General features: G+C 49.2%; 1 protein-coding gene across 3 annotated transcripts in view; it reads right to left on the reverse strand.

Moving 5' to 3' along the window:
* Rab11fip1 (RAB11 family interacting protein 1) overlaps positions 1 to 7816 on the reverse strand; it is a 28103-nt gene extending 20287 nt beyond the window's left edge. For all 3 annotated transcript variants that reach the window (XR_012911848.1, XR_012911849.1, XM_075986457.1), the window contains exon 1: positions 7387 to 7816. Coding sequence is in view for 1 of the 3 variants with exons in the window: in XM_075986457.1 (XP_075842572.1) it covers positions 7387 to 7763 (377 nt within the window). In the remaining 2 variants the exon portion in view is untranslated. The remainder of the gene's footprint in view (positions 1 to 7386) is intronic.
* Between the last annotated feature and the right edge of the window lie 2471 nt (positions 7817 to 10287).

Below are 10287 nucleotides of genomic sequence, written 5' to 3' on the forward strand. Positions count from 1 at the left end.
CCTGGGATTTATATTGTAATCACTGGCCAGTTCAAAGCAGGAAGAAAACATACCCAGAGAGTTTTATTTTAAAAATCTCATCTTAATAACAAATGATTAGTAAAAGTGAAAAGTCCCATGCTGGCGCACTGCAGGTCACGGTCACTGACCAGGAGAGGACGGAGCTCTGAGAGGCCCCAGCCCTGAGCAAACACCCAGGACTCGGGCTGCCGTACCTGCCCTTCAAACCAGACGTTCTTGGTGATAACAAGAGGCCTTTTTAGATAGACCAGGCTTTCTGGAAGCTCTAGTTCTTCTGGAGGTTAGCTACGTTCTTGATCTCAGAAGAACACACACAAAAACATGAAGCGTGCCCGGGGATGGTGGTGGTGCACGCCTTTAACCCCAGCATTTGGGAGGCAGAGGTAGAGGACGACTGTGAGTTCGAGCCCAGCCTGGTGTACTAAGTGAGTTCCTGGATAGCCAGGACTGTTATCCAGAGAAACCCTGTCTTGAAAACCCCAAAAGAAAGCAGAGGATTGTAGTGGCCCCATCTCTAGCAATACTTCCCTAAGGTTACTTGTAAATGCCTTCCCTTGGGGTATCTCAAAGGCCGGCATCCAGGCAAGATCCTCACAGCTGCCTTTCTTCTTTCCAGGGCACATTCCTCCTGTTCCCCAGGGACGCCCTGGAGACTCGGAGCCTTGGTTTTTTCTTTACCAGACTATCAACACATTCCTTCAGGAAAAGAGGCTCTCTTGGCCAGGTGTGACGGTGCCCTCCAGTAACTCTAGTACAAAGGAGGCAGACACTGGAGGATGGAGGGCTGGAGGCCAGACTGGACTACGTGTTTCAAACCAACCCACTCGCCAAACAAACCAAAACCTTGAATGCCAACTACCTTGACCGCAGGTACCTCAGCTATGCGCTCCACGAGCCACTCACTGCGGCTCAACAATGACCAAGTCCCTTATCACACAATAAACAAGACAGGAGTGGTCAGGTGAAAGCAGACACCTCAGGCCTGGTTTCTGGGGGGGGGGGGGGCATGACCTCTGTCTGACTCAGGACACACTGTGGAGGACAAAGAGCCACTAGCTAATACAAGGCTTGGGCATAGTTTTGCTGGAGTTCAAAGGCCCTGAGATTTAGAGGCCTGCGCTGGATCCAGAACAAAAGGTCACACTGGGAATTGCTTTAAGATGAAAAGATCAAATGGCCTCCTATTGCTGTCTTCCACCTCAGTCCTGAGCTCCCTGGCCCTCTGGAGCTAACCCAGAGCTAGCTGTCCCGGCTGGAGGAGAGAGGGAGAAGCAGCACTCCCCAGGACAGAGTGCTTTAATGATCTAAGCAACTAGATGTTGGAGTCCATGCCATTTTAACAAGTACACATACTGCTTTTAATATAATTATTATATTTCAAAGTTAATAGCTACAGTCCAAGTGACCTATCAGATACTACTTATAAAACTCTTCCTCGGATGGTAGCTATAGAAACACGGCAAAGGTCTTTGGACAGAAGGGGACTTAGCAAGATGGCAAGGCCCAAGGCTTTTCAACACTCGCCGTCTCGGATGTGAAACAGACGGTGCTCTCTCCACTGTTGTGTTATATTGGGTTTTCCTTGAAACCATGACATCATCAGCTTCGCAGAGCACACCAATGAAGTTCCACCAGCCACACAATACCACACTAGGCCTGCTCTGAAACAGCCGGCATTTGTGGACGTACACGGCCACACCCTGCTTTCAACAGCATGCCCGAGTCATTCATTTCAACAGAAGACTCAACTCACAAGTGGCACTGCCCAAAGTTGTCCTTGTCATGGTGACCTCACCCTGGTATCAGGGTGATTGCTGGGGTAAGAAAGCAGAACGATTTCCTGGTTCACTTTCAGCACGTCCCTCCCTTTATTTTACTTGTTTAATCTTATCACTTCCTCCCCCACACCCCCCACCATGAGGCAGAGCAATTAAGTCTATAAAACATTCCTGAAAGGACCCACTACTTCCCTTCTCCATAAGGATGGCCATCACACTGCTTCAATTATTGCAGCGGCCTTCCACTCCTTCTGTGGGATTCCAGACTAGGCCATGTTCAAATTGGGTCACACTATCCTGCATTTAACACTTGGTGGCTTCCTATTTCTTTCAAGCTAAGCTATTCCTTTCTCTTTAGTCTTACCCTACACAATCAGTCCTCCAGCTTCCTAGGAATACCTGCCTGCTTGCCTCGGAGCCCATGCCCAGTCCCCCTTGGGTTCCTCTTGATTCTTTCTCAGCCTGCCCCAGGGGCCATCTTATTCACTAACATTCATAGCTGGGGATACAGCTCAGTAGTACAGCACATGCCAGACATGTAGAAAGCACTGAGTTTAATCCTAGCACCATGTGCATAAAACAAAGGCTTACCTGTTATTCTGTTATGAGCTAGGCTCTTGCTACACAGTCCAGGCCAGCCTTGAGTTCTCCAGCTCAAGCAACCTTCCTGCCTCGACCTCCCTAGTAACTAATTTCCTTTTACTTGTGTTATGCGTATGGGTGTATTGCCTGCGTGCATGTAAGAGCACTATGTCCATGCAGTATCCTTGAAGGACAGAGAACATCAAATTCCCTGGAACTGGAGCTACAGACAGTTGTGAGCTGCCAAGTGAGTGCTGGAGATGGAACCCAGGTCCTCTAAAGGGGAGTCAGTGCTCTTAACTGCTGAACCACCTCTCTAGCCCTGTTCTTTTTTTTTTTAATAAATCTTTTTTCTAAGACATATTTTTTATTTTGATTCTATGTGTGTGGGTTTTTGTTTTGTTTTGTTTTGTTTTGCTCACACGTGTGCAGGCAGTGTCCTTAGAGGCCAGAAGGGAGCGTTAGCAATCCTGGAACCACATGGGTGCAGGGAATAGAACCCAAGTCCTCTGAAAGAGCAGCCAATGCTCTTAACTGCCAGGCGTCTGTCCAGTGCCAGTCTTTGGTTCCTGATAGCTTGTTCTTTCGCTCTCCATGACTGAGCACAATACACTATTTCTTTCTTGTGTTCCTTTGTTTACGATCTACTTCCCAACAAGCTTCTCAACTTCCTGAAAGCAAGCACCATGCCCCTCTGGCACTTTATACCCAGCATCTGGCACACAACAGTCCTAAAAAGTACTTTAGGCTCAGCTGGTAAAGTGCTTGCCAGGCACGCATAAGGGCCCAAGTTTGGATCCCCGCACAATGCAAAAAGGCAGACACAAGCAGCTAGTGTCTACAACCCCGGCACTGGGGTGACTACGGGGAGCTTGCAGCTTATTGGCTAGCCAACTCAAGGAAATCAATAAGATCCAGGTTCATCCAGACACCCCATCTCAAATAACAAGGTGGAAGGAGACAGGTAAAACACTTGTCTCACAGCCCTGAGGATGGAAGTTCTGATCCCCAGAATCCACGCGAGTCTCAGGTAGGTGTGGAGGCCCAGCTGCAGTCTGAGATGGGCACAGGGGATCTCCAGAACAAGCTGGCTGGCTAGATACTGTGTTCAAGTGAGAGATTTTGTCTGTCTGACACATGAACTAGAGAGTAGTGTTGAGATCACCTGATGTCAGTCTGTCTGTCTGACACATGAACTAGAGAGTAGTGTTGAGATCACCTGATGTCAGTCTGTCTGTCTGACACATGAACTAGAGAGTAGTGTTGAGATCACCTGATGTCAGTCTGTCTGTCTGACACATGAACTAGAGAGTAGTGTTGAGATCACCTGATGTCAGTCTCCGGCCTCTACACGCACCCTTGCACATAAGCAAGCACACCCACACACATGAGCCATGCACACAAGCAAGCACACCCACACACATGAGCCATGCACACAAGCACACCCACACACATGAGCCATGCACACAAGCCTAACCCACACACATGAGCCATGCACATAAGCAAGCACACCACACACATGAACCATGCACACAAGCCTAACCCACACACATGAGCCATGCACACAAGCCTAACACACGTACACACAAACTATTTTAGATATTTGGGAATAGAGTTCAGTGGCTTGGAGCAGGCCCTGAGTTCAATTCCTAGCATCGGGGGGGGGGATCAATATTTATTAAAAGAACGGATATACTTTAGAGATGAGAAGGGGGTGGAGCAGATAGAACTTCCTCTACTCTTACTGAATGTCTGACACAAGAAATCACAAGTAATGCCATCATCACCTAGTGACACCTTTGATGTGGTCCCCTCCTGTGGTCATTTCATCCCATAGCCAAGATGAGGGAGGGGTGTTTATCACAGATCTACAGAGAGCCAGGAGTAGGAGGCACCCCTGCTGCCTGGGAGACGAATGGTTCCAGGAAGGCCCAATGTTATCTTTAAGGGAAATTCTAGAAAGAAGGAGGGGTGGGTAGTAACCAGTAACAATATTGCTTAAAATTTCCACCCTGCTATAAAACAATTTAAACATGCACAAGAAGCCCAAAGCACACCTCCAACGGCTTCCTTGTGACTTCAAGACCTCGATGGTCATCTAAGCCACTCCACACTTCAGTCTCTCTGAAAAACAACCCCTCAGCTCATTTCCAGTAGTCCAGACTTTTCCACGGGTGACTATTTCAGCATCTCACTATCTTTTACAACTTTTCAAACCATCTAACCGCTACAATATCCAAATACTTTCTTTCATAGACAGGCATCGGAGTCTCAACTGATACAGGAAATGGCCCCTCCACCATTCATTCCTTCCTCTCTCAACTGAAGATTAAGGCAATCCTAAATCTTATGGCGTTTACTTGCATAACGGCCCTACTCTAAGAGATTATTTCCCAAATTTTGTTGCTTTCAGTCCCTTAAGAAGGTTTTTGTCTGTTTTTGTTTTAAACCAATCTACTACGGGAGACAAGAAAGCTGGGCTGAGGGTCTTACATGTTGCTTACCTAACCATACTTTGGTTCATGTCTGCTGTTGTCAGGGTACTTAACTGGCTCCTATTTAACCAACATCCACTGAAATATCAGGTCTTTAATACATATCAGAGTAAAATCAACTCCTTTTTACTATTCCTAAACTGAAGGACATACATTCCCTGCTACTAAATGTATCCTGCCTATATATTAGGCTGCCCTATATAGTAGGCTACTTCAAAAGTGTGTATCATCACACTAAACTTAGGACAGCAAATTCAGAATTGTGATAAAAAGCATATTCTCCTGTCTGCAGATAAATTTGCTGTACAGGGGTTTGTCAAGAGAATGATTAGTAAATTGGCTCTTAACATAATGGACCTCAAATTTCTGTGTCTGAAACAAAAAAAAAACTACCCTTTGTTCAGTAACTGTTTTGTTACATACATACACACACACACACACAAAACACACACACAGAAAGAGAGAGCAGACCAAGATTTCAGCTTTTTGTTTTGTTTCTGATGTTTTACATATAAGGTGGAATCAAACCATTAATAACTCTTTCTGTTAAAACTGACACCTCTCAGGCTATATCTTTTTTTTCAACTCTCAGCTACCTGGGGCATCTTGGAGTTATTATTCCAGGGATCAGATAGGCTTAACCAGAAGCTAGGAAAGCCCCAGAAAGGGGCAGACGGAAACTTTGCAGTATCACCTTCTTTTTGAAAAGCAAAGACAGCCCGTGGCAGTTATAAAAACCCACAAAGTAAGCACAATTTCCCGGCTAGTCAATATTGTGACTAAGTGGTAACCCGCTCATGTGACAGAAACAGGAACAACCATGTAGGCTTAGGGGATTACCTTGGAGAAAATGAGAGAAAACGATACAGAGATGAAGGAGAGCTTAAGGAGGTTTTCGTCCCTCACACAGCAGTGCGGGACCTTTTGAACCTTCACACTGGCTTCATTCTCCCAGGAAGCTGCAGCCTTTTCCAAACATCAATTAAGGGTAGCAGCATGCTCCATTTGTAAATAGGGAAGCTGGAGTGTTTAGAGCCTGAGCAACCCAACTGTGAGTCAGGACCAAGGAGATGTGAGCCCATGACTCTGGAAACCCCATCTCTGGCAGGGAAGTGTAATCTATCTTGCAAGGATATGAAACGGTCATATAAGAAACAGATAGCAAACAGAGTCGCGAACATTCATCTTGGAAAGGGGCAATATGAAGAAGAGTCAACAGCCAACAACTCAAGCCCCTCAAATGCCATTTAATCAAGATGGCAAATAAGGATGGCTTCCGCTTCCTCTCCACAGGCACAGTACGGCATGTAAGTGGTTGCTTTGGGATACCCCATCCAGCCTCACATCAAGGCTCTCCTTTCTTGAGTTCAGCGATGCCTATTCATCTGTGGCCACAAAAAACGAATCAGGTATTTCAACTGGACACATGCACGCTGAAGCTGAACCACCCTCGCCTGGAAACTGCAGGTGCTCTGGCTCCTCCTGCCCCACCCCAAGGAAAAGTTAAAACACTGTACGTCTCAAGTACTGGAGCTGAACAGGTGCTTTCTCATAAACAAGCCAAGTGAACAGTTAGGCGAACCTAAGCTTTCTTCGGTACATGAGATGAACGGAATCAAATACTCCACTGGCTAAGCTGCCCCTTCCGAAAACCAGTGAACAAGAACAAATAAATCCGTAAGATTTTAAAGTGAACTGGGGTTTACCCAGCTTTTCCTGCAGAATTAAGACACCCTCCCTGTCAGTACCTTCAACTGAGGAGCAAGAGGTGGGTTAGAGTAGCCACCTACCAGGAATTTGATCCAGAGTTTACCTAACTCCAGAGCGCCACAATGCTCGCTTCTACTGATCTTGGAGCCATCACCTACCACTAAATAGAATCCCCCCCCCCCACACACACACACCCCGAGCAACACCAAATTGTTTTAGACTTCATGCTGAGGGACAGTTCCAGGTGGTCATGTGAGTCAGCAATCACCAGACTGGTAGGGTTTTTTTTTTTTTGGTCTTGTTTTGCCCCCCCCCCATTGTTTTCCCCAAGCGTCCACTAGCCATCCGCCAGCAATCGCTCAGCTCTGCCGTGTTGGGGGCTTTCATTCCAATTAGTTTTCTGTGGTCCTTGCCCCAAGGGTTTTCAGCTCTAAACGTCAAGCTTAACAAAATACCCAGGGGGCCTTCCACCTAAATTAACGCAGCAGCGTATCAGGCGCACACTACCCAACCTAATAGGAATTCTCCTACCCGCACATTGTTTCAATTCATCAAAAATTCATCTAGTGCTTACTGTGTACTGTGCATTTCGAGGTGCCCAGAGGAATCAAAACCTCTCCTGCCTTCCAAAAGCTCCCCATCCTGGGAGAACTGGGACGTGACACCGGACGAGAAGTTGGGTTAGGTGAGACTTACGGGCGAAGCCATCGCGCGGTCGCTGCGCCGCTCGCCCCCCCCCCCCCCCAAGAACAGCACAGCCCCAGAGCCCTTACGCCCCTCGATGCCCCACGCCAACTCACTGTGTCTTCCTGCGGCGCTGGTCCTGGTGCAGCTCCCGCAGGTCCACCTCGGCGCGACCCAGGAACTTATCGAGCCCGAGCAGCGCGCGGTGCAGGACGGTGAGCTGCAGGGTGGCGGCAGCGGCGGGCGCGGCCCCCGAGGACAGCAGAGGCGGCAGTTCGAAGGTGGCCTCCTCGCGCCACACGGGCGCTCCCAGGCTGCGCTCCGACACCGACGTGGCGTACTTCTCCTTGCCCACCTGGATCACCGCGTACGCATCGCTCGTGCCCCCGGGACCCTTGGCCCGCAGGCCCCGCGCCTGTAGCACCGTCACCTGCACGTGTGTAGGGGACCACATGGTCCCCAGACCCCGGCCCGCTGAGGCCCCCAGGGACATGGTGGCCGACCGCCGCTCCCAGCTGGGAGGCCACAAGGTAGCCGCGGCCGTCGATCTGAACCGCCCACCCGGCTCCCTGGCCGCTTTAAGGCTTCCGGCCACGCCCCCGCCACGCCCCCGCGCCCGCGCGCCACCTGCCGGAGTGGGGCCAGAGCGGGGCGGGACCTGGAGAAGGCGGGGACCTAAAGGTCACGTGGGCTCGCGCTTGCTGAAGCTTTTGGATCTGAGAGGTAGCGATGCTAAATGGGGTCCTCAGCTGCCCAAGTCCTTAGGACGCAACGGGAGCTAGGCGGAAACTCTGGCTTGGAAATCATGCTTCATTACTAAGCGTGTACTGGCAAACCGCAGGTGTGTAACCTTGTGTAGATCACTTAAAACTTTGCCTCAGTTTCCTCATGTGAAACAAGGCGACAGTCATCGCTTGGACTGCCGTAAAGAAAGTGATACATTTAAGTTTTCGGCACAGTTGCGTGCGCGTGAGGAGGGTTCCGAAAGTGGCCAGGATAAACGGGACGACCGCAAGCACTGCTCCTCTTGCCCTGGTCCCCTGGGTACTGCTCTGACGGAAGACAGGCGCCAGGGACGGTAGAAGGATGTTATTTGGGCCTGCGAAGGGGAACGGGAATGGAGGGTAAGTGATAGGCCTTCCTGTGCTACCTGCCCTCACCAAATAAGGTGAGACTCGTTTAGGAAGAGCAAGAAGGGGGAACTGGAAATGGGTTTGCCAAACTAATCCCCTCGGTTCCCCATTTCTTCCTACTTAGCCTCTTGCGTCTATCCCCGGGCTCCATCTCTTCCCTCCCACCCGACTTTCTTGTTCCCTATGTCTAGTAGATTGGTGACTTCCCTGTGTGTTTCAGGGCATCATCCTTCCAAGGCTGAAGTCTCCTGTGGCGTGGCGAGTCTTCAGACTGGAAATGGAGCTCTGAAGGCTTTTAGGTCTTAGGATTAAGGAAAGGTTCAGGGAAAAAAATGTGACACTTCCAAGTGTCCTGCATTAAAGGTGGGACTAGAACCCTGGTGTCCTGCCTCCCGTGCTAGAATTTACTACGCCCCTTGCTCTACCACATTCTCAGGATACCAGGTCCACCAAGGTCCCCAGGTTTCCCTCCCCCTCCTCTGGGTTCCCGCCCCTGCCCATCGACCTATCAATAGCATTCCTAATATCTGGAACCCCTGCAGCGTTGCATCACCACCAGCTGCATTAATTTCTCACTTAGAGAACTGAAGGCATTCCTCTTTGGGTCTCACCCCTCTGTTTTCCTTGACTTCTGGATAAACAAGCCTGCAGCCCAGACAGTTTCTCTCCCTCCAGGCCTGAGCTGCTTCCATTGTCTTTTTGACTGTCCTAGCTACCCAAGCAAACATTCCCCACTGCTTCACAAAGATTTCTCCAAGGTTTGTAGCTACCTAGGAGGCAGGTGACTTCTTCAACTCCCTTCTTTCTCAGTCTTTAGGCAAGGGGACGGTGATGGTGGCGGTGGCGGCCGCAGCAGCAGCGGCAAAAATAAGAAAGACCATAAGACTGCCAAGGTAGCAGGGTCATGCAGATTATCAACAGAGGTGAGCTAGCCTCTGGAGGACTGTGAGCATTAGCATCCTTAAAGTGTGACCAGACAGCTGTGACAGGGAAGAACTTGCAGGTGACAGCCATTTGCCTTCATTCATTTCTCCCTGGAGACTCTTTCCCTGTGCCATCTGTCTGCCCCTTGCCCATCCTCGCTGTTTATACTCAATTGGCTGTCCTGCTTCTTCAGTGCCCCTCAGCTAGACAACATCTAGGTCTGGCACCCATATTGGCTCTGGGAGGAAGTTTTCAACTCTGATTTCCTCCAAAATTATTGAGGCTAGAGAGATAGCACAGCAGTTGGGAACACTTCTTGTTCTTCCAGATGACCCAGGTGTGATTCCCAGCACCCGCACAGCAGCTCACATCTCTCTGAGGTTCAAGAGGGTCTGATAGGCCGGGTGGTGGTGGCGCACGCCTTTAATCCCAGCACTTGGGAGGCAGAGGCAGGCGGATCTCTGTGAGTTCGAGACCAGCCTGGTCTACAAGAGCTAGTTCCAGGGCAGGCTCCAAAACCACAGAGAAACCCTGTCTCGAAAAACCAAAAAAAAAAAAAAAAAAAGAAGATCTGATAGCCTCTTCTGGCCTCTACAGGGACCAGACATGTATGTGGTACACAGACATACACGCAGGCAAAACATCCATACACACATAAAACAAAAATAATTTTAAACATTTATTTTTACTATATATTGGTTTATTTACGTATTTTTAAGGAAAACAAGGTATCTGCATGTATAGCAGCAGGCTGACCTCAAACTTCTCTTTGTCCTGTCTCACCCTCTGAGGGTAGAGATTACAGACATGGGCCATGTTGCACAGCTCCCACGCTCTTTTTTTTATTTTTATTTTTCATTTATTTTTTTGCTACTTTCACAAGGGAGAGAACAGGGATTAAACCAGAGCTGGGAGCCGGGCGGTGGTGGCGCACGCTTTTAATCCCAGCACTCGGGAGGC

This window comes from Microtus pennsylvanicus, chromosome 9 (assembly GCF_037038515.1).
Source record: "Microtus pennsylvanicus isolate mMicPen1 chromosome 9, mMicPen1.hap1, whole genome shotgun sequence".
Classification (NCBI taxonomy): Eukaryota; Metazoa; Chordata; class Mammalia; order Rodentia; family Cricetidae; genus Microtus; species Microtus pennsylvanicus.